A 26,613-nucleotide genomic window follows, 5' to 3' on the forward strand; every position below is an offset into this window, starting at 1 on the left:
ACAATCTCACTAAGAGCTGGCTCAGACGGATTCTTATACTCTCCTGGTCATTTCATTTGACATTTGAGGCGTTGTACGATAATACACTGGCCAAGTCGAACCTGGGGTCACTGGACCCGTTCACACGACTGTCCATCAACGGGATGCGGGAACAATTGGTTCATGATTTGGAATGGGATCTTCTCGCAAAGGGGTGTTCGGGGGATTATGGGTTTCATGTACACATAGAAAGCATCGTCATGGCGTCTTCTGCAAAGAATTGGGCTTGCGTGCGCGGATACCCCTGGGGAAGCTGAGTGATGATTGGACACTACGCGGTTATAGCTGGGGACCATTTCGGGGTCGGGAATCTCTATTTGGCGGCAACTATTAATCGGATAACCAACGATTGAAATGAAGATACGGGCAAATTACACTTGCTACGATTACAAGAAAAAAAGACATAATAACCAATTTCAACCACACAATCTCAATCATCTCGAAACGAGCTTCCCGTGATCTTCGTCCTTGAATGTCTTTCAACTCATTCCAGCCTGCAGCTGGCAGGGCCAATAAAAAGCAACTCGGCCTCTTTTTCGTTCCTTTGCTTCCATTTCCTTTTCCTTGCACGCCTGCAGGTACTATTGGGCAGCAGGTGACCAGCATCCCACCAATTGATTGAGCGCGGCGGAAATCAGGATCGACCCCTCCTTCTTTTTCTCGTACCACACTGCGCAGCGCTGCCAATCGAGGGTCGCGACAGCCCCGAAATAAAACAGTCTGCAGCCGCGGGAAGCAGATCATATTAATTACTAGCACTAGGCATACCGCCCTTTCGGAAATGGGAGAGGAGGGGTTCGGTAAGGTGTTAGCGGCCCATCACTCGACCTGAATTATCCAGAGTTACATCATGATCACAGATTTGATACATGCGCGTGTGCGGAGCTAATATCAAGCAGCAGCTGCTGTGGGGGAGACAGGAGCAAATAGCAAATGTGAGACCTGGACGGGCACATGTGAGAGAGAGTACGGAGTAGAGCAAAGCATTAGGGAGGGGGACAGCGCAGGAAAAGTGGGATGTGGTCGGGAGGAGCAAAGCGGCTGTCCCATAGGATCAACCTGAATATCAAACTTGGTCCTGGAATTTTTCGATTTGCTTTGTCAAGCAGCATTCGACTGTCTTGTGTGAAGGGTGCGGTGGACACCACCAACAGTCCAGCTGAATGATCTCCAGCTTTGGGGCACGTAGAACATATGTGGGAGAAAAAACCATTGGGAACTCGCCAAATAGGATAGTACTACTGTATACTCCATGTCCAATGCTGTTACTATCCATCACCTGCGAAGAGGGTAGGTCCAGCCTTGCTGGTCATGCAATTTCCATCAATTGTTTCCAATCGCCGAAAAAACTCCTGCGTTCAATCGCCGGTCGCCGTACGTAGTGCAAAATCGCGAACGAATTATGTGACAAGCACCTTACCCGTCGAGCCGAAAGGTTTCTTTTGGTCTGGCCACCTAGGCACTAACACCTTCGCGACGCCAAGAAGCGTTCCTGAAAGTTGGCTCGGGTCATGTCTGGCAAGTGTATCGGTTTTTTCTAGCAAGACTATGAACCTGCCGAGCCTTGCGCTACTACATACCTACGCCTTAGTACTTCGTGTCTTACTGAAGCATTTCCTAGTTCGATCGTCGATACAGAACAGGATCGCAGCTTCCTTTGCGCTGGAGTCGCAATAGCGGTAGTGGTAGTGGTAGTATGTTACAGCTAATATTGCGTATCGAGTCATAGACAAATTATCATAGTCCATCCATCGAAAGGCCATAGTCTTTTCCAAGTACACTTCGACATGCATATGCGACTGTGTGCACAAGATGGCCCGATTGTCATGCTATTATCGGCTTGCAGGTAGCTGCCGACAACCGTCCGTCCGTCCGTTCTATCAGGAAGTCCGTTCCCCTCCCCCTTGTCTGCCATAGCTTGGCACTTGGGGGCTGGTGCTGAGTGAGTAGGCGAGACCAAGGTTCGGAAGGTATGCTCAATTCAGCAATGAGGACTAGGTTTTGGTACCTGGATTTGGTGTCTAACGTCGGCAAGGTTGGGGTGCCTCGAACCTACACTCGTATCTCTCTGTGCGCTCGGCCGAAAAATTACAAGATGAAGCAGCAGGGTAGTCTGCAAGGATGGATCCCAACGAGAGCTATCCATCCAACAACCCATCTGGTACGGAGTATCTGGCTCGTTGTTTGCTACATACCATGCCGAACAACCGCGGTTGCCACGGCCAAATACCTAACTCTCTCAGAGGGGCCTGGCATTCCATGCCCGTCTTTGGTCAGCCGCCCGCTCTTTGCATGCGAAACGACGCCATATCATATCAGTCACATCTGTCACCAAGTTCGAAGAAAGCCCCGGTTTGGATGGTAAGGTAAGGGGAGAATGGTAAGGTTCGTGCCTGTCTGGGGGAAGAGAGACCGTCTGATCTTGGACAGGTTGTTCATAGCGTACGACTATGTCGCCAAGGGCCAAAGCTGGGCGCCTCTGACGAAACACGCGAACAAATTTCTTTTTTTCTCTCTTCAGATTGTAGAAGAGTCATGCTGAAATGTTCTAGCGTTGGCGCCTCCCCCGCGAATTGAGCTGACGCACCATGAAAGTCAATCTGCTCATCGTACGTACGCAACCCAACCCAAGTGCCAAGGTCGTACTCCTGCTTTGCCTGCTTACCTGCTTACCTGCACGTGCTCCATGCTATGTGCGATGCCATGGCTGCGGCTCAAACGCACTGATGACTGTTTGTCTGCAGGTCAGACGGCTAATGTGGATTACGAAACATAGAATGTGTGTAAGCAGCTTTCTGCACTGGTCGGCTGTTCCCGCAACACACAGAGTACTGTACTTATGTTACAGTTACAGATGGTGAGCAGTTTTGCACCCAAAATGACACCTGGATTCACGTTGTCTCATGGTCATGGCCATCTCCTACTACCACTTACTAACCTGCACGACAATGGGCCTAGTGAGTGACGGCAGCATGTACAGTGCGGTAGTAGCACGCCAGTACTTACATTACCTCGTTAAAGCATAAAATATGGGTGCTCGAAACTCGACAAGAATAAGCGACAAGACCCGCCCAAGAAGCAGTTATAGTAAGCCGCCCTGCTGCCCTACGACGATACATTAGGATGTCACGTCAAGTGCCTGTCACTTGGTCTAGTCACTGCATAGTACGTTACCTTGTGTCCAAACAAGATTCGCCGTGCGTTTTGGATAGAGCGTGTGTCGGTCTATGCAGACGCCTTGCGGATGGCCTTCAGCCAGCAAAGCCTCGCTCTCACGGATGAAATGCGTAGAGTTTTCCAGAAGCGACAAATTGTCCAAAAGGCACCTCAGCCCTCAGCCCTCAGCCCTCAGCCCCCGAGAGGCCGAGAGTGCTAGTTGCCACCCCTGATCGTCAGGGCCAGCTGCTTAGCAAGTGGCAAATTGCGCTGTCTTCTTCTAAAACAGAGCTGCAGAGCCTTAAAGTAGCGGCCGTAGATCAATTGGAGATGGAGAGACTTGTAGATGCCAGATGCAGGATGGTTGAACGGGTCGGCGCACCTTACTAATCTGCAATACTACGTAGAAGTAAGAGGTATCAGATCAGATCGTGTACTTAGGCAAAAGTCAGTGACGTCAAGCGAATCGCGGAGGGCAGAAAATTGGGTATCGGCCCAGGAAATGCATCCACGTGCTGATAAGAAGCGCTACTGATACTTGATTGAAACGACGTGGTCAAGCTCAGAGATCCAATCACAGCCGCGATTCGCTTTTGCATGTTTTAAGGCATGGCAATCTTTCCCGCAAACTCACAACGAACCGCAAGCCGACTTGGTGTGTTTTGATGGGGAAAAAGATCTGAGATCTACCTTGCCAGTTCCCTGGGTTGTACAGCTACTGCACGCCGGTTGATCACTTGACGACCTTGATACAACACCACCCACCACCCCTGGCACTGGAGCTGAGGCAGTCGTTCCCAAAGTAGCCACTGCTGACTGCAAGCTGCCCGATACAGCATCTAGGCACCCAGGCAAACCTGCTTTTTGCTGCTTCAAAGCTATCGTCCGATAGTTGTATGTTTGGTCTGCCATCACACTTCGATAACTTGCTTCGGATACAATAGCTTCTTGGCTTCATCGAGATCACCACCTCGGTTTGGATCCAGCCACTGGCGTCAGGAAAGCCCTCACGGCTCATGGAGCTTCACGTCTGGGGCGAAGCCTTTGGGCTTCCATCTATTGACCCGGAATGCCTGGCTGCCATATCCTATCTTGGCTATGTTGTTCCTCAAAATGAATGGTCTCTGATAGCGAGCAACGACGTCAGTGTGTCGCCCGATTGTAGGTCCATCTAATTTCGCCTCACCGTATAAACATGCCACTGTGCTGGGCGAACTTATTTTTTGAGGTCGTCCCCACCATCATCAGGCTCGTTTCGAACGATCTGAATCAACCCCATATTGCTGCCTTGCCAGTCTATTCCTGTAGCTAATCCCGGCACCCAGATGTACTCCCCGCATTGCACCACAATGGTGCTTGGATTTCTGGGTACCTGAACATTGTCCGGTATCTCGCGTCGGATATCTCCCCCACACCGGCAGATGGTGACCTCACCGAGGCGCAGCGAGCTGACGCCCTGGCATACGCGTCCTACCTCTCGTCGCGAGGGTCAGCCCTGCTCTCGTTTCTCCTCTACGTTTCGCCCAGCGCCTGGACAGAACTCACTAGGCCTGCCTACTCGTCATTACTCCGCTTCCCGCTGACATGGACGGTCCCGCTCAAGCTCCGCTCCGCTGCCATTGCAAAGACGGAGCACCTCGGCTTGGATCACTTAGCTGCCGACATCGACCCGGAAGATGGGTCTTCGGAGTCCAAGACCACGGCCCCGGTGACTGCCACGGGCTTCCTGCGGCTGCCTGCCCGGCCCAGCGTCAGTGACAGCATGCAGCCTGAGCAAGCAGCCGCTATTAGATTGCAGAGCCTGCTCGAAGATTTTTTCTTGACGCTGGCTGAGTTGCGTGGAAATAAAACCTACTTTTTCGGTGATGAGAAGCCCACTGCTTTGGACTTCCTTGCGTTTGGATACTTGAGGCTTCTGCGAGTGCGGACACCACATCCCTTCGTCGAAAGATGTATGACTAGGAACCATGCTGGCTCAAGGTTGATTAAGTTTCTCGACACCATGCAGAAGGGGGTTATTCAGTGGAAAGAGGACAAGATTCAAGATACGTTACCTTGGACTACACCAGTAGCACAGAGCGTCGTCGCTGTGACGAGCCGATTCGTCAGCAATGCGACAGAACATGTACCAGGCGTGGGGGATTCATGGAAGAGTTGGCGGGGCGATGGTGTCAAGGAACCTGGGAGCATGCGTGATCCAGCCCAAGTTCTGTTCGCTGTCGGTGCAGCAGTTGCCGGACTCGCCGCAGTAGGCAGTGCCGTGGTTTTCAAAGCTCTATCGCCATTTGGTAACGCTACACATCGATGGGAGGCTCCAAAAGGCGGCTTGTATCAGTTTGGCGACATTGGGGCAATTTTCAACGGCCTGCCTGGTTTCGATGCTCCTGCCGCGCCACCTCCAGTCCCATCGCCCATGGAGAGGGACACAGTGTATCAAGGGGAAAAGGTTGAGGTCGCTGTCGATGTTGAACCTTGAGCACAAAGATAGAAATATAACACCTATAACGTTTCAGATATTTTGGATTGATAATGACTCTATTTTGTGAAGCATGTGGCACCGAGTTTCCTTCATGTGCCCAGTAGAGGGTGATGTGTATCCAAAAGGGGGAGGGGAATAGATCAAGGAGGCAACTTACCGCAGAGACAATTGAACTACCTTGACTTTACGTGCGATATGCTGATGGCATCGCGAAGCCATACCGACTCAGTTGGGGAGTGATGTACCAATACCACATGTATCACTTAGAGATTGGCGCCAAAGCGTCACCCGGTGTCAAAACACTGGATGGGGATTGGGCCAGGGTGCAATATGACAGCGCGCGCGACAACGGTGATGAGCTCTATAGTCACCTATGTATGGGTGGAACTAAAATAATTTGCAAAGTGATCATGCAAGTTGTGCATTGCATGGCCAGCCTAGGAGGCTGCGAGAGGTCGATACCCACGTGTAGAACACAGAAGTCCAGCCATTGACACCTCATCTATTTAGGCTAGTTAGTGTGATAGCTATTCAATACCTGTGTCTATTTGAATTGACCAGAGGTTGCTGTCTTTCATTGTTGTGTCAATGCTTTTGCCTCGTTAAAGGGAGCATAGTTCTATCATATTCTTCACAGCTAGTTCGCTGCTCTTCGGTGCGTGCTTCTCCCATGCTTCTTGCTAAAGTCTCACCTCCTCATAGTAATTTATTCGAGGGTGGTATGAGTATATGCTGTGGAAGTTTTGCCGCCTGTTCGGAATGTGACATTTATCAGATCATGTTCTCAGCGTTCATTCCCATGGTCTCGAGATGTTCTATCTAGTGTGCGTGGATTCATCCTCTTCTTCAGGCCATTTTGGATTTGAAGTAACGCGCATCTATAGCCCATGCCATAAGGTCGAAAACCAACAGTATCCACACGTAGCGAATCATGGTTTGCCGGCGTTGCTCCAAAGGCTCCTATATCTGCCGGATTTCCTTGCCGCGCATTTCGGGCCGCTCGACCTCCCACTCGTCGCGCAGGATCGCGAAGGCCAAATCGCTGACGAGAAGGCTCAGACCCAGGCTCCATACCAAGGTGATGGCATAGAAGAAGTTGGCGTTGCCGCTGCCGGCGTAGATCCAGAGGTGGTAAAAGGCCGGGCCGAGGAAGGTGCCGTACAATACTACCGAGGATGTGACAAAGCTGTAGCGCAGCAGCGGGAAGACATGGCGGAAGCAGGGCACCAGGCTCAGGAAGAGCGACGTGTCGGCGATGGACGGGTAAGGCTTGAAGATGGCGAAGATGCCGAGGAGGAGCGTGATGACGGCGAGCGGCTGCTGTCGCAGTCGGATCGTCAGCGCCGGGGTGTAGGATGACAGGTGCAGCCAGAAGACGCCGAGGAAGAATGACCGGAAGCTATCGAACATCTCGGTAAAGAAGTACCACCAGAGTCCCGCGTTGGGGGTCAGGTCCGTCAGGGTCAGCTGGATGCCGTAAGTGGAGGAAAGGAACTCCCAAGACCCCGTCAGGGCGTACGACGAGAGAAAGAGAAGGCCCAGGCTGCCGCCCACGACAAGAGTGCACATGCCCGCAAGTTGGCCGAGGGACTTCGGGGCCTTGGGGTTATATGTCCGGTCATAGGCCAAGATGACCATGGGTGGCAGCAACAATAAGGGGTACATCGAAAGGTAGGCGGCGAACGAGAGAGACAGCATCGACGTGAAGATGTTGCCCGAAAGCGCCTTGGCTACCGCATGCAATATAGCACACGTCGTGAAGACACTGGTCGGGCGCCCTACGCATGTCGCAATGGTGAATGGGTTGAGTAGAAACAGGGCGGCCACGATGTATCCACTCCATCGCTTCTCCTTGCGCGGGGAGGTATACAGACGGGAGATGGCCCCTTCTTTGGACTCAGCGATTTTGTATAGCGCATTGGCACTCAAGAGATCCACGAGGATATACAGTATGTACGTGAAGATCGGATATGTCGACGGATCGGGGAGGAGCGAGAACAACGGCAGGAGAAGAGGGGCCTGGTGATAGACGCCACCATCGTATGGAGAGACATTGTGGTTGTAGAGGAACAGACCCTCCTGCACTGCATGCGGAAGTCAGTGATTATTTATGCCGATGGATCCCCAAAGGAAATTGGAAGCACCGTACATCTCTTGAAGCTCGTGACGGGGGTCGATATCTCGACGCGACCGGTCAATAGGTTGGGAAGGCCAGGAAAGGCAGTGAACAACAGCAGACGAAGAGCTGCGGCGACGACAAAGAGACCAGCTGTCCCTGTCGTCGCCTGGAGGCTCGAGTTATCTTTGGCCATGGCACAAGTCCATCGCTATAGGCAAAAGGAAAGAGGTATGCCGAACTGCACAAGGTTCCTGCTGATGGCGCAATGCAGGACTGATCTCGTGTTGAGAGTCAATAATCGTGAGCTTCAAGCAACAACCACCTGGCCTGTCCCGTCTCGGCCCAGCGCCCTAAGCCCAGCTTCAGACGGCCCCTACGGAAAGCGACTGGAAACGGAGTGGGGGTCAGCTCCGTTTGTACGCCTCCCTTCTATTGGCCATTGGACGATGCACCGTAATACCGCCCTAAGCCAATACGGTAGTAGGCCCAACTTTGTCGAGCACCCCGGAAGGCGGTCAAGATAAAAAAGACCGATACCAGTGGCAGAAAAAAGTTCAGAGAGAGAGAGATACCCGTCCAAACTTTTTGGTGGGGTGTCGCAGCTTTGCTTAGATTCTCTGCATAGTGACTTGGTGGTTGCAGACAGGATTAAGCAAATACAACAATTGGGAATCTCCCTCTCTTTCTTCTTCATACGCTGTGCTGCCACAGTTTCTGCAATTTCTGCGCGTCTACTCTTTTAACCTTTTAGCCCGAAGCGTTCGGGTGTTTCGCATTGCGCCATGGGCCGAATCAAGAAGAAGGGCCAGTCCGGTGCGGCCAAGAACTACATCACAAGAAACCAGGCAGTTAGGAAACTTCAGATCAGTCTGCCTGACTTCCGAAAGCTGTGTATCTGGAGAGGAATCTTCCCCCGAGAGCCAAACAACCGAAAGAAGGCAAACAAAAGCGCTACCGCCTCCACCACTTTCTACTACGCCAAGGACATCCAGTATCTCTTGCACGAGCCGCTCCTACAAAAGTTCCGCGACCAGAAGGCGCTCGAGAAGAAGATCTCCAAGGCTTTGGGAAGAGGCGATGTTACCGACGCTGCGAGACTCGAGCGCAATGCCGCCCGCCCAGAGAAGACGGGCAGACCGCCTTATACTCTCGACCATCTGGTCCGCGAACGATACCCGACCTTCGTTGACGCATTGAGAGATCTCGACGATGCCCTCTCCATGCTGTTCTTGTTTGCCAGCTTGCCTTCCACCCCGGCAGTCCCCGCCAAGATGATCGCTCGATGCGAGCGCCTCTGCCTTGAGTTCCAGCACTACTTGATTGTCTCGCAGAGTCTGCGCAAGTCGTTCTTGTCCATCAAGGGTATCTACTACCAGGCCACGATTCAAGGTGTTGACATCCTGTGGCTTGTGCCTTATAAGTTCAACCAAAGGGTTGTTGGCGACATCGATTTCCGCATCATGGGCACATTTGTGCAGTTCTACATGACACTGCTCAAATTCATCAACTTTAAGCTCTACAGTTCGGTTGGCTTGGTTTACCCACCAAAGTTCGACCAGAGCAGAGACGAGTCTGCTGCCGAGTTGGGCGCATTCACACTCGAGGGCAACGCGGCCAAGGCTCTTGCAGACGCCTCCGCTCAACCTCAGATTACCAATGGCGAGTCGGAGAAGGCCACCGACCCCAAGACCCAGGCTGCCGTGAACAAGCTCATCAAGCAAATGAAGGACACTGCCGTCGACAGCCAGCAAGAGGTGGTCACAACGAGTGCCGATGCTGAGGAAGCTGCCATTGACAAGTTCGAAGTCGCCGCTCCGGGTGGTGACGTCCTGCCGCAACCCGTGCATTCAAGCGGAGACCCGGCCTCTCTTTTTGCAAACTGCACATTCTTCTTGTCTCGTGAAACCCCGAGACAACCCTTGGAGTTCATCTTGAAGGCATTTGGCTGCAAACGTGTGGGCTGGGACGCCGTCCTGGGAGACGGAGCATATACCACAAATCCCGAAGACCCTTCTATCACCCATCAGATTGTGGATCGACCTATCATTCAGGCTGCACAGGATGGTAACGGGGATAACCAAACTGCGCAGAAGCTAGGCCCGAACCAGCGAATCCCTGGTCGTACCTATGTGCAGCCTCAGTGGGTATGGGACAGTGTAAACGACGAAGAGCTGAAGCGGCCCGACCTTTACGCACCTGGTGCACAATTGCCTCCCCATCTGAGTCCGTTTGTACAGAGTACTCATGGTGGTTATGATCCTACGATACCCCTTGAGGACCAGGAGCCAGAAGAAGAGGCTCTGCAAGATAGCGACGAAGAGCTCGAGTCGGATGAGGATGAGGAGGATGAGGAAGAAGAGGAAGATGAGAAGGCAACTGGTGATTTGGCAGTTAAGGCAATTAAGGGAGCAGGAGCCGATGGAATGGATGTTGCCGGGTCTGATGACGATGAGGAGGAAGAAGAGGTTGGCGACGACACATTTGGGGGCTTCTCAGAGGGCGAGGACGCTAATGATGCTGAGGCTGATGAGGAGGATCCCGAGCTGCAGTACCAGCGTGAGCTCATTGCTGAGATGACTGGGCAACCCGTCGCCCAGAAGCCTGCGTTGAACCCGAAGGCCAAGGCCAAGGCAGATGCTCGAAAGAAACTTCAGGCCCAGGCCAAGGAGGAGGCAGAGGACATTGAGCGAGCAAAGGGTATGCTCAGCAAGAAGAAGCGGAAGTTGCACGAGCAGATGATGTATACCAACAACAAGAAGAGTGCCGAAGACCAGAAGCTTAGGGAGAAGAGACGGAAATTGGAAAAGCAAAAGGCTAGACAGGCACCAGCATAGTTGTGGTGTTACACAAAGGGCTACAGGAGGAGTTTATATCAGTTTATTCATCTTTGCACGGCTTAATCCGGCGTCTCAATGGAGGATTTGAGAGCGACTTTCCTGCACCAGCACGCCGGATTGTTCTTCATGTTTCGCCATCACTAACTCAACCCATCGCCGTCAGAAGGGTTCACAGGAAGTGTTGAATTCTTCGTGATCATATGTGATCGAAAATAGCGTTAACATAGATCGGTAAATCGGCAAATCAAGACATGGACTATTCGAGCACTCAAATTATTCGACATATACACCCAACTGCATCAATATCTTGAACCGACCGTATTGTTGCGTTTGTGGTTGGTTCTCGATCTGAGAAGCAAAAAGCCCCAGCGGAATGCAACCCACTGATATCCGAGGAACATATCGGAAGTCGTTTGGGGATGGCTAAAGGTTGACAGGGAAATACATACATACATATATAACATAGTTTACCACCGAGCGGAACGTATCACCGAGCGGAATACTTTTTCTATTTCTTAATACTTTTATATAAATTAAATTAATTATAACGCTTTAAATTAATTAAAATTACTCGTTATCCGATTTACTACTTAACTCTATATCCTTTTTATAAATTTATGTATTATAACCTATCTTACCGTAAATACCGTAACGTTTACCGCCTATCGCGCGCCGCTTTAACGAACCCCTATTTTTACCTTTATTAAATATTAAACGCTTCCCTTTTACCTTCTCGTCCTATAGATATTAAAATTCCTTAATAATAAAGGCTCTTTTAAGCTAAACTCGTACTTTTTTAACCCTCTAACGCTTTAAAAAGGTTAAATTAATATCTTAAAAAGTATAAACCTATTTACGTATAATAATTATTTTATAAACTATTCGGTTTATACCCTTTACTATCTAGTTTATAGCGTCTAAAATTAATATTAAAGAGCTTTTTTAATAGCCCGAGATCCTATTTTTAATAAAAGTAAAGTACTTTATTATTTATTAAGAATTAGACGGTATTTAAAGGTTATAATTACTAGCTATTCCCGGACGGGATAAGCTAGGTATAGGCGTCCGGAGATATATATCTAATTTATTAATTACCTTATCTAGATTATAAAGTATTAAATTAAATATATTAAATTTAAATTTAATATTATTTTCTATAAAAATAACGAAATATATAATTTTAAAGGTAATAAAGAACTTAAGCTTTATAATATAATTTATTAAAGCCTTTATAAATAGCTTAATTTCCTTTAAATATACACGTTTTAATAGTGAATAAAGTATAATATCTAATAATTAAAGTAAATAAAATAAATAAAGAGGTATATTAAATATAATAATACCGTTATCCTTATAATATATCTTAAATTTAATTAAAATATAGCTTTTATAACCGTTTAAAATTAAGAAGCGATAATAACCTTTTATTTATATTTTAATATATTTATTAAAGTATTTAATCTAATCTAAACCTATCTTATTATTAGTCTAACCGTTAGAAGTTAATTTAATTACTTAATCGCTTAATAAATCGATTTTATATAATTAATTTATAAAATAATATTAATTTTAAATAATTAAAAATAACGGAATATATTAACTTTATAAATTAATATATTTTATCGCTATTAACTATTCCCGATTATTAAGTTAAATTATCTTTACCTTTCTAAATCGATTAATATATATTATAATAAATATTAAACTAATAACGCTTATTATAAAGCCGGTTTTATTAAAATTCTATATATCTTTATTTATAATATTATATTTAATCTTTATATTTATAACTAGTTTAAATTAATTAAAAATAACCTTTAGATCTTTATAAAGAGCCCTTTAATAATTATATTTCCGATTTATTTTAATTTTTAAGTCTAAATTATAATCGATAAAGCGCCTAACTTAATACCTTTTAACGCGCTTATTACCGCGCGCTTTTATAAAAAGATTAGTTATATTTTTTATATTAGCGATTTTAAGAGGTATTCCTCGGGTATCTAGGTCGAGTATATACTTAAATAATACCTCCTCTTTAATTATTATTAATTTCCGACCGTTTAGTTAAATATCGCGTTATAGGGTTTGGTTATAGAGTCGGTAATATAAAGTAGATAATAGGACGTTGTACGTTTTCGTAATAGCTTATAAGTTAATAGGTTTTAAGGGATTTCGCGTTATTTAAATTACTAATTTAAGCCTACTTTCTAATAAAGGATTAGATATTGTAATTATAGAGATATAACGTATTAAAGTTTAATAGGGAAGGTTAGTAGAAAAAGTATTCCGCTCGGTGATACGTTCCGCTCGGTGGTAAACTACGTATATATATATATATATATATACTGAATATAGATCAATGAGCGATTGTTCGTGACCATCAGTCCAATGCAATGCCGCCGCTTACTAGATGCAGAACACTTCTAGTGAAGCAAGCCAAGACCGCTCTGTGGTCTTCGATGGCAACGATGATTCTGTTCATCCGCCTGCAGCAAGCATACCCCTCTCGCTCCATCAATTCTCGGCGAACGTCTTCGAGGATCAGGCGCCTGCAACAAATCCGGACTATAGCTTGACACCAGATCCCCCGCTGCGACTGGCAGGAGAGCATTCATCTGTCTCGCATAACATGTATTTCCTCCATGATAATTTCCCGTACCCCCTGGGAAATCGAGATACTGCACAAACGAACACGACCCCCGCTCCGTTCTTCACCTCACAGCACTTCTCAACAACTACAGGTCCTAGCCAGGTGGCCACTAACCCAGGCCAGTCCAGCTTTAGAATGCCAGAAGAACTAATACGAATCCCCCTCTGAGATGTCCGTTCAAGCATACTACTCTATCATGGAGGCCGCTGGGAGGTCTTATCAGTCTTTCCGAGAAGGCCGGTATTTTCTCCCCGTTGACGCCGTGAGCACACAGACAAACACCACAATCAGATTGGAAATGAGATAGACGATCGCTCACCGCAGTTTTATAGGCCAAGCAAGATCGTTCAGATCTTCAATATGCGTCCTTAAAGCTTGCATTGGGGGTAGACTTGGTCTGGCGCCAGTCCACAAGCCCAAGCCCGTGGGCAGGACACACTCCCGTACCTTAGGTATACACTTGCTTTAACGACCCTCGCAGAGTCACGAAACATGCGTTCGATGATTTGAAGGTATTGTTTCTTCTTCTTCTTTTTTTCCAGCTCCGTCAAGTTTGAGATATAATTGTACCTGCTCCTTGTCGACGTTACCAATTCAATTTGGTTGGATGTTCCCTTAACTTTAGTGGGCCCAAAATGATCGTATCAGAAATTATGCTGCTTGAAACGGCACTCAACCGTAAAGGACGGGATTTCAGATAGCGGAAAAAATCCCTAACCACCAAGAAAGCGATGCTGTATGTAGATGAGGAAGTTGCGCCTGGGCTCCAATTTTGCTTCTGCAGGTCGCCCTTTTCAACCCCTTTCCAACCCCATGACCGGAAGGAATTATGGCATCGGCTTCTTCGCCTCTTCCGTCTGATGAATATGAGCCGTCTTCATCCGAGGAGGGTGGCGACCACCACCGCCCGAATCGCTGGGATGGGCCACCCTCGACTTGGCTAGATATGACCAGCGAAGAGATCGCCCTTTCAGTATCACTGGAAGAGACCCGGAATGCCGATCTCGCCGTGCACCTTTACAATGCGTTCGCTCTGAAGCGCCAAGGGGGTGCTGGGCGTGCGCCGGTCCCGGAACTGGTAAGGCTTTTCTCCATTTTCTTCTTTGCTTGAAATACTACAACGACAATTTCACCATTGACTCACAATATATACACAGGATATTAATGCTCAGACAGGCGAGGCAATTCGGGCGGATCAATGGAAACCGCACAGCAGTTGGTCCGCGTGGCCTATGCCTGCAGCTACAGTGCCCCCCGATCAGTTCATGAAGCAAGCGGAGAATCATCATGGTGACGGCTTCACAATTAGACGTCCCGTCACTGGCGTCGAAGCCGCACCAAGCTTTGCCCTCGAGGAAGCGGTGTCGGCTACGGCGTTGAGGTTCGCCAAGGAGAAATTCCAGGCGAGGCCTTGGCAGGATGACGAAGACATGGTCGGAGCCGCCCCGGATGACACGGACGGCCATGCGGCACTTGACGAGTCGGACTCCGACAGTGTTTCGAGATCGCGGCCCGGGTCATCAAGTGCTACATCTCTGAAGAAGGGGGGCCGCTTGACTCTGACCTCGACAGCAGTGCTTCCGACGGCGGAAGCTCGAGCTCGGTGCCGCTTGGTCCGCATTATTTCAAACCTGTCGTGTCTGCAGACGACGCATTGTCCTACGATCTATTGCGGCCTTCGGCCAGACACATTCTGACGAAACTCGACGCCACCCTGATGGTTCTGCATAAGTCCAGGAACGCAGCAGTCAATTATGCGTCGGAATCTGAGTCGGACAGCACGGTTGCATCTGATATGACGACTAAGAGTTCGCAACAGGGAAAACGGGCACGTGGGAGACCAGCAAAGGCGGCAGCGCTGGCCATGAGACTGAAACGAGCCCAGTCTAAAGAGGCGGCCGATCCAGCAGCCTCCAGCCAGACGGAGGATCCTGGGACCACGTCTCGCGGAGAAGAAGACGGGGACGAGAAAACCTCTCAGCCCAATAGGATAAAAAGAGGTAGACCCAAGAAGCAATACCCCCGACTCGAAGGAGAGACAGATAAACAGTACGCGATCCGCGTAGCTAGGCTACGGAAGGAGCCGAGGCCGGTATTCAGCGACGACTCCGAGACAGGCATCGAGCCGCAGAGCGACGCGTCCGAACTCAAGCCCAAGCGGAGACCGGTCGCCAGAGGGAAAGCCTCTGCATCGCGCGACCCGTCCTCTGACCGCTCCAGTACAGGACTCGGCCGGAGGAAGATGCGTCATGGCCTGCGCGACTGGAGAGACGTGCTGGGTGCCGCGGCGGTCGCAGGCTTCTCCCAGCCAGCCCTGGACCGCGCCGCGAGGCGATGTGCCGACCTCTTCGGCGGCCAAGGTCTGGAGTTGCGAACCATGGAGGAGGATCCGGCAGTACCCGACAGGCTGCTGCAATACGTGCCAGGCATGGAACTGCCCAACACGAAACAACTCCTTCACCAAGAATCCGAGGACGAAGAAGAGACATCGGAGGATGGTAGACTTCGCCGCGCACGATCCACAAGCGCCGTGTCGGAGGACTCCAGGGCACCTTCGCGTAACGCATCGCAGAACCGGGGGCGTAGCGGATCCGTGTCTTCCACGGGGGCTGGCGACCAGTTCTTCTGCACAGTCGAGGGATGCCCCCGGAGCTCGAAAGGCTTTGCGCGAAATTACAACCTGCTGCGACACATGAGGGGTGTGCATAGCCTTCGCACCGATGGCAAAAAGCGGCCGCTGGATGTCGACAGCGAAGATGAGATGATGGGAGCGGTGCATGTGGATGGTTTCCTGAGACCCATCAAGGCGCGGAAGGGGTGGCGAGGCGAGGGTAGCCGTGCTGCTACCGCTTCACCGGCGAAAAAGAGGCGAGGCCGGCCGAGAAAACGTGGCGGTCCTAAGAGTAGCGACGTGGCTCGGTCTGATGATAGCAGCCTGGATGGGTGACAGGCTCCAAGGCATTACATTTCAACAAGTGGTGCGAAGGCCTCGGCGCCCGAGCAACTCATATACTATAATTACTGAGGAATAAAATTCGAATTATTCTTGAAGCATGTATACACTGTAGGCCCACAAACGTCAGGGGGTATCAAGCATACTGGCTATCCCTATCGACAAAAAACCAGTCCATCACCAAAGTATCAACACGTACGCCCCTTACGTACATGCACTTCACCACGCCCAAACACCTTACAGTATGAAAAAAGCTATGTGCAGCCACCTGATAACACCCGTCGAGACACTGCCCGATCCTACGCGGGCCTCCCTTTTTTTCTTCTTTCCCTATTTGACGCAGTGGCTAATACATGGCTGTGTAAACGACGGCCATGCCAGCAGCAACTTCTCCTCTTCGCGAGCCATCTAGTTAAGCCTAGGGCTCTTCCTCCTAGAGACACTCTGCGCGAAGATCTCCCCAGCCCTGCCTGCGGAGCCGCTGCCCACAACGGTCATAGGAGGTGGGACATTCTCACGGCCCTCGATGGCGGCTATACTCTTCTTACTGCCCTTGCCCCCATGGAGCGGGAAGTCCTGCTTTTCTTAAAGAGCGGCATCTCACAGTCCGCATCTTCTGTCCCGTTGGCGAGCGAACCAGGGCCGATACTCATGATGCTGTATCCTTGGATGCTGCTTGTTGTGCTGGCTCGGGGGTTGTAAGCCGGAGCCGTGGTAGGGTTGACGTTTGGGTGGATCTCACGTAGGCTCATGGATAACGGGTTGCGGTCTGGCAATGGGAAGAGCTGGTCGTCTGAGGATTCCTGGCGCGATGGAGACTGGTTTTCGCTGAGTGACAGATCCGCATCAGCGAATACACCGCTTGGGTTTGTGGGTTGAATTGGTGATTGCACCCCATGGAATTCGGCGATCAGCTGGGCATGTTCTTTGGTTTGCGGGAGATCTTTCGGGTACTCGTAAGCCATCTTCTTGGGTGTGTCGCCTGTAGGGTTATATTCCTGTAGAGTGGTGCCGCTGATGTCTTCGCGCAACTCGGCCAATGGTTGGCAGAGGTTCTCCGACAGGGGCTCAAGAGCATCCTTGGCTGCGTCCGTAGCAGAGTCCATCTCGGATTCAAGTTCCTGCACGCGGGAAAAGGTGCCCTTGAAGTGTGCGCCGATGTTGCTATACGACCCCTCAACAGTCTCGGACAGGTTTTGCAGCGATTCGCAGTGTTGACCGTGATGTTCCGAATTTTGTAACTTTGCGCGCGTCACGAAGTCGTCAAGTGATGTCATCTGCTCGTCGAGGTCCATCTTCTGTTCATCCACAACACGCACAGTCTGGGCATGGACCGACTTGGTTGTGGCCTGGATGGCAGTGCTGTACTTGTTCGCAGCCTGGGGATCTGTCAGTACATATCTTCTACCAAAGAAAGGATGGAACAGCTTACATTCCAGTCATCCTTCAGCTTCGTCTTCATCGAATCTCGCGACTTGGCTACATCGCTCAAAAGTTGTCCTTCTTTGTCACTCCAGCCGTCCATGCCGTGAGAGTAACTGGAAACACTGCCTTCAAAGGCACTGTTGGTTTCGCGCACGCTTTGCTGAATTGAGGCTGCCCTGTTAGCCAGCCTCGACTCCTGGAGTTCGGCCTGCGAGTTGATGAGGCTGGTGATCTGCAGTAACAAGTTCTGCCTTTCTTCGGCAGCTTGTCGCCTTTCCTCACTGATAACCTCCTGAAGCTGGGAGGAAATAGATTTGTTCGACTCGACGATCGTTTCGCTTGCTTCCTCCAGTTGGGTTCGGAGATTATCCGACTCTGTCTTTTGCGATGTGATGTGTTTTAACAAATCCTCGAAGATAGACTTAAAGTCCTTCCCAAGAGACGCATACGATGTATGTAGCTGGCTGTGGAAAGAGCCCAGCTCGCTGAGGACATCTTGGGCAATCTTCTCAGCGGCTCCAGCAATGGCCTGAAGACTCTCACCAACCCTCTCCTTGATGTGATCACGGACTTCTTGGATCTCTTCAAGGACCTGGTCCATCTCCTCCTTCGACCTCTCCTTCCGTTCCGTAAGCTCCTTCTTCGAATCGGCGAAGAGCTCCAGATTCGACTCGAGGAAGCTTTGAGTAGATGTCAGCTTTTGGAGTTCGGACCGGACGAATGATTGCATCCTCTCTGAGATGTTGGAGATGTGCTGCTCCTGCTCGTCTCGGAACTCTTCCACCCGACTTTCGACCAAGGACGTCACGTCAGACACTTGCTCCTGTGCCGTACCCCAATTGTTTCGATTCAATGCCTGAAGGTCTGACTTCCGTTTGTTCTTGGCGTGCAAGCCGCTGACATGATTGACAGTCTTTTGAAGCGTCGAAATCAGTTTGCCGCCGACCGCCCGCATTTCTTCCTCTGTCTTTTCGTGTGCCTTGCGAATGTGAGCCTCTTCCGCAAGCGACTTCCGCGTCGCTTCCAGGACCAGTTCTGTCTGGTCAAGCACACCATGTGTCTCATCGAGTTGGGACTTTGTCGTTTCGTGGTCCTTCTTCAGCCCCATGAAATTAGATGTCAATGAGAAGAGTTCCTGGATCTTGTTGCGAAGATTGGATTCCAGGGTCTCGATCTTGGCGCCTTGCTCCTCGGTTTGAATTCTCCTCGACTCGCTTTCGACAGTCATTTCCTCATACGACTCATTCGATAAGTAAACACCGTTTCTCTGCCTCGTGGTAATCAACTCGCTCTTCAAACGTTCGATTTCGTAAGCAAATTCCTTCAGCAGAGTCTTCTTGTTGATCAATTGGTTGACTTGAGGCTTGTTGCGGATGTTCTTGGCCCTGAAAGCGTAGTCAAGCGTTGATATGGTTTCCTCCAAATTGCTCTTGGCTGGGGATATCGTAGCAATGATGCAGGTCTTTGTGCGCCCTCCAAGCGAGTCTTGAAGGAGACGTGTGAGTTTCGATTCTCGATAGGGGATGTGCGAGTTGCGATCGGTTAGAGCGTTGATAACCCTGCCCAGAGTGAGCAAACTCTTGTTGATCAAGCCAGCCTCAGCCGCTCGTTTGTTCTCGGCGCCTGATCGTTGGATGTTTTCACTGCCGGCAAGATCTACCAAGTTCAGCTTGCCAGCGCTGACATAGTCTTCGCCGTCTTCTCCAGTCCTCTTGATGCAAGCAGTGATGGTGAATACGGTATGACTGCGACTACTCAGATCGTTGCACTTCGTTGCAGCGACTTGTCTTTTCAAGCTGCCATCCTGGAGGAGTTTAATTCCATCCGCTGCCGATTTGATATGCGACTCCTCCATTCCCTGTACGACCGTCGTGGCGTGGTTTTTCCGCGATGTATCGTCGAAGATCTTCAGCTTTACATTCTCCTCTTGGGAGATAAGATCGCGTAGCTCTTCGTTGTAGAGTTCGATGAAGGAGCACTTGACAATGCTATCTGTATCCTCTAGCTGTTTGAACAGCGAATGTAACACTCGAGGTATGATGCCCGCTTGATCGGCCAGCATGCCGAAGGTCGTGCTCATGTCACCGGACATGGTGTATGTTTTGCCGGTTCCAGTCTGGCCGTAGGCAAAAATGGTACAATTGTATCCTCCAAGCATCTGAGAGCGCAAGTCAGTCAAAGGTCGTCAGTGGGCATGCGCCATTGTTTACTTACTTCCTCCAGAATGGGTTTGACAACATCGTCGTATAACAAAGCCTGGTCTGCTGCTTGGGAGAAGACGCGATCAAAATTGTATGACTTGTTGCTCAGGGCACTTGGCCCCATGGACAGCTCGACGATATTTCCTTTGCGGCCCTGGGTCTCAACAACAACGGCGCTATTCTCACGAACCTCGCGGTCATTGCGACCTCGACAGCGCACAACAACATTTATGTTGGTCTCTTCACCTACGCCCTCGATCTCGTACTCGCGTTCCTTGCGTTTGGCACTTGGAGTGGCGGTGGAGGCAACGGACAGGGCCGGAGACGGGGCGGCAGTGCGGTCTATCCGGGAGGCGGCGGCGTTTTGTTGAACAGGATGTCGCAGTGCGGACGTTCGGTTATTAACTGGCCTCGTACTGTCGCGTGTGCCATTGTTAAGCGGCCTCGCGCTGGCGCGCCCGGCAGTACCAGTTCGCGTTGGGGCGGCCGAGGGCCTCTCGCTCCGCGTGGAGCGGCTGTTCATGGTGACAACAGAGGTAAGATGATATTGTTGAGGTAGATGCGAGTTGTGGGCGGATGGAGAGATTGAGGGATGCTAAAAGCAAATTCCAAAAACACTCTGGCGCGTAGCTACTATCGCCAATTGCAACAGTACTATTGTGAATCGCAAAGAAGATTTGACAGGGTAGAGTTAAGGACGGGTGACGTCTGCACGGATGTTTTGGCTGAAAATGTAAGGTTGACAATGGAATCAATTAATCTGCAGTGTTCAGGGCGCGGCTCTGGCTGACGGAAATCCAATCGTCCCACTGCATATTAGTGCTCCTGCAATGAATGCTACATGCTATCCACTTGGACTTGGAAAGTCGCGATCCTCTCCACAACTCGGTCAAAACATCAACTCGCGGTTGCCGTACCAACCGGTTCGGCAGGGTTGAGGCCTTAGCATGGATATCAGTTGGCTGCTTATCGGGGAAGGTGGGGTTGCTGCACTGAATACACGTACTTAGGTACACCTACCCCCTATGTATGTAATGCCAAATGCCAAATGCCTAACGGGCTTCCAGCAGCGAATGCTACTATTATGAGCCTAAAGCCTGGTGACCCCTCCTCTGTCACACCCCTTACCCCCCCATTTCCCCATTTCTTCCCCTTGCAGCAGGCACAAGGTACTCGGTCAAGTCAAAGGACAGCTGCGACTGGCCCGTGACCCCATATTGCCATACGTAGCTCCGTCCGCGGCGGTGCGATACGTCAGATGACGATCTTAAGCCGGCGCCTGGCATGCCGTTCACCCCCAACGAGGATCCCACTGACTGTGAAGCGGCCACCCCCAACTCTAGTTGCATGTATTTATATTCACTCCAGCCAGCCACTGCCTTCCTCTACACATGCAGATGCACAAGGTAGGACTCTGCATAAGGCTTTATCGATCATATTGATTCCTGAAGCTACTAGATGACTTAGAGCTTGACTCTACGATGCACCGACAGTATCCCATCACGTAATCTCTCCTCTTCCACTGGGGCCTTCACTTCGAACTTGATGAACACATAGACCTCGATTTCGCCTGCCTAGCTTCTCACCGTTTCAAGCGACCCGTACTACAACTGCAGTTGCGTTTTCATTCCACCGATCCAGAAGCCAGTGGCCTCAGTCGACTTGCGTTACTGCTACCATGTCCGCCATATTCACTGCGACCCTCCACCCCGGCGTCGCGCTCGGTTTCTTGGGTGAGCTCTGCCTGCCTGGGTATTGGGACAACAACCGCTAACATTATCCAAGTGCTTGGTGCTTCACTTCATGACATCTTAACGCGCCTCAAAGCCGAGCCCCAGCGTTTTCCGAAGCTCGACTTAGTATACTCACCGACGCAACCTGTAACCGAACCTGTAATTCTAACGTTACCCGCGAACGGTGTCCGACTGCGCTTCGACGGGCCCGAACAGCGCCTTCGTCTTATCGAAGTCATCGACTTCACAAAAAGCCGGATCACATATGGACAGTCTGAGAAGGAGCTGGTGAAACCTGCGTCGGCCTCTGAACAGGGTGCATCGTCCCCCAAGCTGGGGGGCCGAGTCATCTTCAGGGCCTAACTTCAGGACCATTTACCACCGCTTGATGGGCCCTACATATGCCGGAGAATATATCCCACCTGCCGAAGGCGATGTGAACGGAGTCGGGACGTACGTCTTGTCATATCCCGGTGTCGCATTTAGTTTCCCGCTGCCCGAGGGCATGTACTCCCCGGACAAGGATGTGGTGGCACTGTTGTCATCTTCTGCCAGCCAGACAGCTTCCTCCATGGCCATCTTCAACGGAAAGTCCTGGGCTGAAGCACGCGAGACGTTGTGGACCGACGTTCTCCCAAGCATCAAGTCGGCTTTTGTGTTCAACAAGAGCAAGGATGTGGTTCCCGACGAGGTTTCTCTAGTCAAGATTCACGGAGGTGGCCGGTTACAATTTTACAAGAAATGGATTAATTCGTCCGTCTGGGTAATACTTGGTGATACGACACCGCAGGAGTTGGTGGCAGAGCTAGGCCCCCCTGATGCCATATATCGCAAGAACGATCAGCGCATGTACATTCACAAGGCACGCGGAGCCAGCCACAGTAGGTCAAGGTCAAGCGCTAGCAACTACAAGCGGCCAGACGACCTTACAGACACCGACCAATCTTCGGCTCAGATGACAGGCTCGGACGACTCAGACGACGAGGCTATCGAAGAAGAGTTTGCGGGAAACGTCTCCAGGGAATGTTTTTTCAACTATTTCTACCTGGGTTTCGACATACTGGTGTCGCCCCCGGTATTGCCGTCGCGGCCGCCTCCGTCTCGTGCATCGGTGGCGAATGGGGACACGTTGCCTGGAGAAAGATCCATAAAGACGGACATGCCCGATCGACTTGTTGCTACGAAGCTTGTGTTGCACTCTAACGTACCTGGGTCCTATCCCTTCAACAGGCATCGCCGGTGCCGGTGGGAGATTCAGTACCTGCCATCGAACTCGGATGCGCCCGCCAACTCAGAGACCCTTTTCAACGACCTTGAAGAGCGGTTGCGGGAAGAGTGGAAGACGACCTTTCCCTCGGAATCCGAAGCCAATCAGCGGCAGCGCGGCATGGTTCTCAATCGCGGTTGGGGAGATAGTCCGGGTAGTAGCTGCGAGTTTCTGGGTGGTTGGGAAGACAGCAGCGGCGGCATGGCGGCCAAGAAATTCGATGGCAACGAGGATTCAACAACGACCCTTTATGGATTTCCAGGCCTTGTATTCGAAGTTCTCAAGAATGGCTACGTTAGTGCAGTAACAGTATTCTGAGCTTCGTTTGGCTTCCATGGCGTTGGGGAGTTGGTAGCTATGCATAAGGTACTGTTGTGGACGCATATTAGGATTATAGACACTGTTGTTGCGTACACCACGCCTAGACGAACCGCCAAGAATATCATATTGGCCAGCAAAGGCATGTGTCTTCTGGCTTTTGTTTGACACTCTTCATGTGTCTATTTGGGCACAAGTACTGTGTAGTCGCCGACGTCGGTAGGGAAGTTGCATGGAATCCACCAGCTGCCCAGCACCTGTCCACGCATTGGGCAGTACATATACGCCAATCTGACTCGCGAAAGGCTCCATCCGCTGGAGCAGAGGCCCTCGTCAGCATCATGTACCTCCACAACTTTGGATTGGGAGTTGCTGACAAGATGGCCAATTGTGAAGGCAGATAATTGCAAAAGCCCCAGAATATACCTGAGACCTGCATTCGAGAATGACCAAGGCTCCTTCTGCTACTCTATTTGCTGCATTCACAAGACCGACCACCACCAGACCTTGTATAATATTCAGTAGTAGCCTGCCACTTACACCGAGTTTACTCCTGCCAAGACGATACAAGCCTGCATCAACCATGGCGCGTACCTACGAGTCTGCGCTTTCACTCCTCTCGGCCCTGCAATCCAACAAGGCAGTCACGTCTCTCTTCTCTACGCCAATACTACCGTCTCCTCCTCCATCATCGTCCCAGAGTGGTGGCGGCAAGCCCCAAGACCTCAATGCCCTCGCCATCCCGGAGATGCTGACCTGGCTCGGCCGCGCCGGCCTCTCGCAGAACGACCTCGCCCAGCTCAAATGCATCCATGTCGCAGGGACCAAGGGCAAGGGGTCTGTCTGCGCCTTCCTGACCTCGATCCTCGTGAACAGCAGCGCCGCCGCCGGTAAGGTGGGCACGTATACGAGCCCGCACCTCGTGTCCGTGCGGGAGCGCATCATGATCGATGGGCGGCCGCTGGGGCCGAACTTGTTCGCGCGCTACTTCTTCGAAGTCTGGGATGCGTTCACGGAGGCGGCGCGCGCGGAGCTCGGCCGCAGGACGGGGGATTGGCACTCGCCCTCGGCCACTGACGCCAAGAAGGAGGAGAACCACCGGCTTAGGGAGGCGGAGCTGCAGGGTCCCGCGACCAAGCCCTTCTACTTCCGCTTCCTGACTATCCTGGCCTTCCACGCGTTCCTGCGCGAAGGCGTGCGCAGCGCCGTCGTCGAGTGCGGCATCGGCGGGGAATACGACTCCACCAACGTGCTGCCGGCCGAGGCGGTCACGGCGAGCGTCGTAACGCAGCTGGGCATCGACCACGTGGGGATGCTCGGCGGCACCTTGCCCGAAATTGCGTGGCACAAGATCGGCGTGGCCAAGGCCGGGCGGAGGTGTTTTACGCGGAGGCTCACTGGTGATGACGGGGAGGCGACAATGGAGGTCATGCGCCGCCGATCTGCGGAGCGCGGCGCCGAGCTGATCGAGGTGCTGGACGACGCCGTCGAGAGCTGGGGCGGCGTCCGGGCCGATGAGGTCGGGGGCTTGGAAGGAGAGTTTCAAAAGTATAATCAGGCGCTCGCCGTATCTGCGGCCCGCGAGCACCTCCGGGTCCTCACTGCGTCGGAACGAGGAAACGATAACAACACGTCAACGGAGGTGGTGGACTTCAGTTCCCTCCCCGATGGGTTTGCGGAAGGTCTAGGAAAAGCGCGGCTCAGGGGCAGGTGCGAGACGAGACAGGAGGGCGACGTTACGTGGCTGATAGATGGCGCGCATACGGCGGAGAGCCTGCGGGAAGTGGCAGGCTGGTTTGCTTCCAAGCGCAGCGCCGGGGCGGACACCCGGTATGTGTTACTGTTCAACCAACAAGAACGAGATGCCGCCAAGCTACTACAGGGCTTGTACTCCGGTATCCAGCAGCGCGATACTTCCTCGTCAGGCACCGCGAGCGTCTTTGGCAAAGCAATATTCACGCGTAACGAGCTAGAGCCACGCAAGGGCGATGAGGCCGAGAGGGATTTGTCCGTACAGAACGCCGGAGCACAGGCCTTCAGGCAACTCTCACCCGATAGCCACGTCGTAGTCTGCGATAATATCGCGGATGCGGTCTCCGAGGTAAGGAAAAGCGACCCAGCTCAGGGGGCAGGAAGGAGAAAACATTAGTGCTCGTTACAGGCAGCTTGCATCTTGTAGGCGCCCTACTACGGACTCTTGAACCAGATGCGCCCTTTTAGAATCATGAATACATAAGTCAATGAGACATCACCAAATAGTCTTCATGATTACTCGATCCAGATTACCAGTTGGATTCTCGCAGACATGAGGGCAGTCGGTGACCCCTTTGATGGCGAAGCACTACTTCCACCAGATTAGATCATATTGCATAGGCCATGGATATCATAATACAATTAGTATAACATGCGTGCAGGCAGCCTTGAAGCACAAGGCAAATGCGTTGGCGCCTCTCTCTGTCTGTCTGGGCAAATTATAGTTGTTGTAGAGACCAGGATTTGAAGGCCATCGAGCACGAGTAAGCCCTCACATGGTGAATCAAGCCGCTTGCTTAGCTATCATGGCAGCAATCTCTTCCCACACCCCGCGCACTCTAGGCGACTTATTGTGCTGGACGTTGAACTTCCCGACCGCCCTGAAGTTGTACCACGTGCGAGTGGCGTTCTCGGCCGCTGTGTCGCGGACGTAGTTTACGATGCCAAACCTCTGGTTCGCGGGCCGCAGCTCGGACAGCTTGACCTTGCTGACGCGCGGTTTGGCGATGGCGCTCATGGTCGTGATGTCCAACTCCGTCGTCTGTGCCTGTGCGGGCAGTCGCCGGACGAAGCTGCGCAGAGACTCCTCGGAAACCCGGGCGAACGGCGGCAGCCGGAGGTGCATGAAGGAGACGACGGGCGACGTCAGGTAGCCGACGATTAGCAAGGGCCCGAAGGCCGCGGCCACGGCTAACAGAAACAGTCTCGTCAGCATTCTGAAGTCAGAACTTGACCGGGGGGGATAATATGTCTTACTGCGTAAGGTCGTGTCACCCCATCCGGCCTTCTCTATATAAGTGGGCGTCACCACGAAGCCGAAGAAGGCGAAGACGAAAATGGTCGACAGCTTCAGGCAGGCGAGGAAAGTGACCCGGCCAGTCCCGGCATGGTAGATGCACAGCCTTTCCGGGTACACTGTATGTCATTTAGCAGGTGAACTGGTGGGGAGTATTCTTCCATCAATAGTATAGGCTCACTGTATTTCCTCTCGGGCGCTGTCTTCAATCCACTCGCCGCCGATTTTGACGTTGTGGTGGACGCCAGTCTCCTCGTCAGTATCTGGAGGGGACTACGCGGCGACACACAACGGGGTGCAATTGAGAGCCGGCACAGCCGGAAACCTGTCGGCCTCAACTGGGCATTTCTCAGGGCTGTTAGAAGAAGCATGTTGGCAAGTCCGTAT

At 51.4% G+C, this 26,613-nt stretch overlaps 8 protein-coding genes across 8 annotated transcripts; 5 read left to right on the forward strand and 3 right to left on the reverse strand.

Moving 5' to 3' along the window:
• Window positions 1-4,211: 4,211 nt before the first annotated feature.
• Window positions 4,212-5,671, forward strand: PG998_010830 (uncharacterized protein; the record flags this gene model as incomplete). Its single annotated transcript, XM_066877646.1, has 2 exons — window positions 4,212-4,356; window positions 4,521-5,671. The coding sequence occupies 2 exons, from the start codon at window positions 4,212-4,214 to the stop codon at window positions 5,669-5,671; spliced, it is 1,296 nt and encodes a 431-aa protein (XP_066726700.1).
• Window positions 5,672-6,634: 963 nt separating this feature from the next.
• On the reverse strand, window positions 6,635-7,986 carry PG998_010831 (GPI transamidase subunit PIG-U; the record flags this gene model as incomplete). Its single annotated transcript, XM_066877647.1, has 2 exons — window positions 6,635-7,758; window positions 7,824-7,986. 2 exons carry the CDS (start codon window positions 7,984-7,986, stop codon window positions 6,635-6,637), a joined length of 1,287 nt encoding a protein of 428 aa, XP_066726701.1.
• Window positions 7,987-8,575: 589 nt separating this feature from the next.
• Window positions 8,576-10,627, forward strand: PG998_010832 (uncharacterized protein; the record flags this gene model as incomplete). Its single annotated transcript, XM_066877648.1, has 1 exon — window positions 8,576-10,627. One exon carries the CDS (start codon window positions 8,576-8,578, stop codon window positions 10,625-10,627), a length of 2,052 nt encoding a protein of 683 aa, XP_066726702.1.
• A 3,482-nt stretch (window positions 10,628-14,109) lies between these two features.
• On the forward strand, window positions 14,110-16,227 carry PG998_010833 (uncharacterized protein; the record flags this gene model as incomplete). The annotated part of the gene is made up of 3 exons (XM_066877649.1): window positions 14,110-14,358; window positions 14,438-14,796; window positions 14,856-16,227. The coding sequence occupies 3 exons, from the start codon at window positions 14,110-14,112 to the stop codon at window positions 16,225-16,227; spliced, it is 1,980 nt and encodes a 659-aa protein (XP_066726703.1).
• Window positions 16,228-16,766: 539 nt separating this feature from the next.
• On the reverse strand, window positions 16,767-20,382 carry PG998_010834 (putative kinesin-related protein bimC; the record flags this gene model as incomplete). The annotated part of the gene is made up of 3 exons (XM_066877650.1): window positions 16,767-17,612; window positions 17,666-19,816; window positions 19,873-20,382. The coding sequence occupies 3 exons, from the start codon at window positions 20,380-20,382 to the stop codon at window positions 16,767-16,769; spliced, it is 3,507 nt and encodes a 1,168-aa protein (XP_066726704.1).
• Window positions 20,383-21,537: 1,155 nt separating this feature from the next.
• Window positions 21,538-23,177, forward strand: PG998_010835 (uncharacterized protein; the record flags this gene model as incomplete). Its single annotated transcript, XM_066877651.1, has 3 exons — window positions 21,538-21,592; window positions 21,645-21,915; window positions 21,962-23,177. 3 exons carry the CDS (start codon window positions 21,538-21,540, stop codon window positions 23,175-23,177), a joined length of 1,542 nt encoding a protein of 513 aa, XP_066726705.1.
• Window positions 23,178-23,760: 583 nt separating this feature from the next.
• Window positions 23,761-25,326, forward strand: PG998_010836 (uncharacterized protein; the record flags this gene model as incomplete). The annotated part of the gene is made up of 1 exon (XM_066877652.1): window positions 23,761-25,326. The coding sequence occupies one exon, from the start codon at window positions 23,761-23,763 to the stop codon at window positions 25,324-25,326; it is 1,566 nt and encodes a 521-aa protein (XP_066726706.1).
• Window positions 25,327-25,713: 387 nt separating this feature from the next.
• On the reverse strand, window positions 25,714-26,597 carry PG998_010837 (uncharacterized protein; the record flags this gene model as incomplete). Its single annotated transcript, XM_066877653.1, has 3 exons — window positions 25,714-26,120; window positions 26,187-26,345; window positions 26,408-26,597. 3 exons carry the CDS (start codon window positions 26,595-26,597, stop codon window positions 25,714-25,716), a joined length of 756 nt encoding a protein of 251 aa, XP_066726707.1.
• Between the last annotated feature and the right edge of the window lie 16 nt (window positions 26,598-26,613).

Source organism: Apiospora kogelbergensis, assembly GCF_038363985.1.
Source record: "Apiospora kogelbergensis strain CBS 113332 chromosome Unknown utg000007l_segment0_segment0, whole genome shotgun sequence".
Classification (NCBI taxonomy): Eukaryota; Fungi; Ascomycota; class Sordariomycetes; order Amphisphaeriales; family Apiosporaceae; genus Apiospora; species Apiospora kogelbergensis.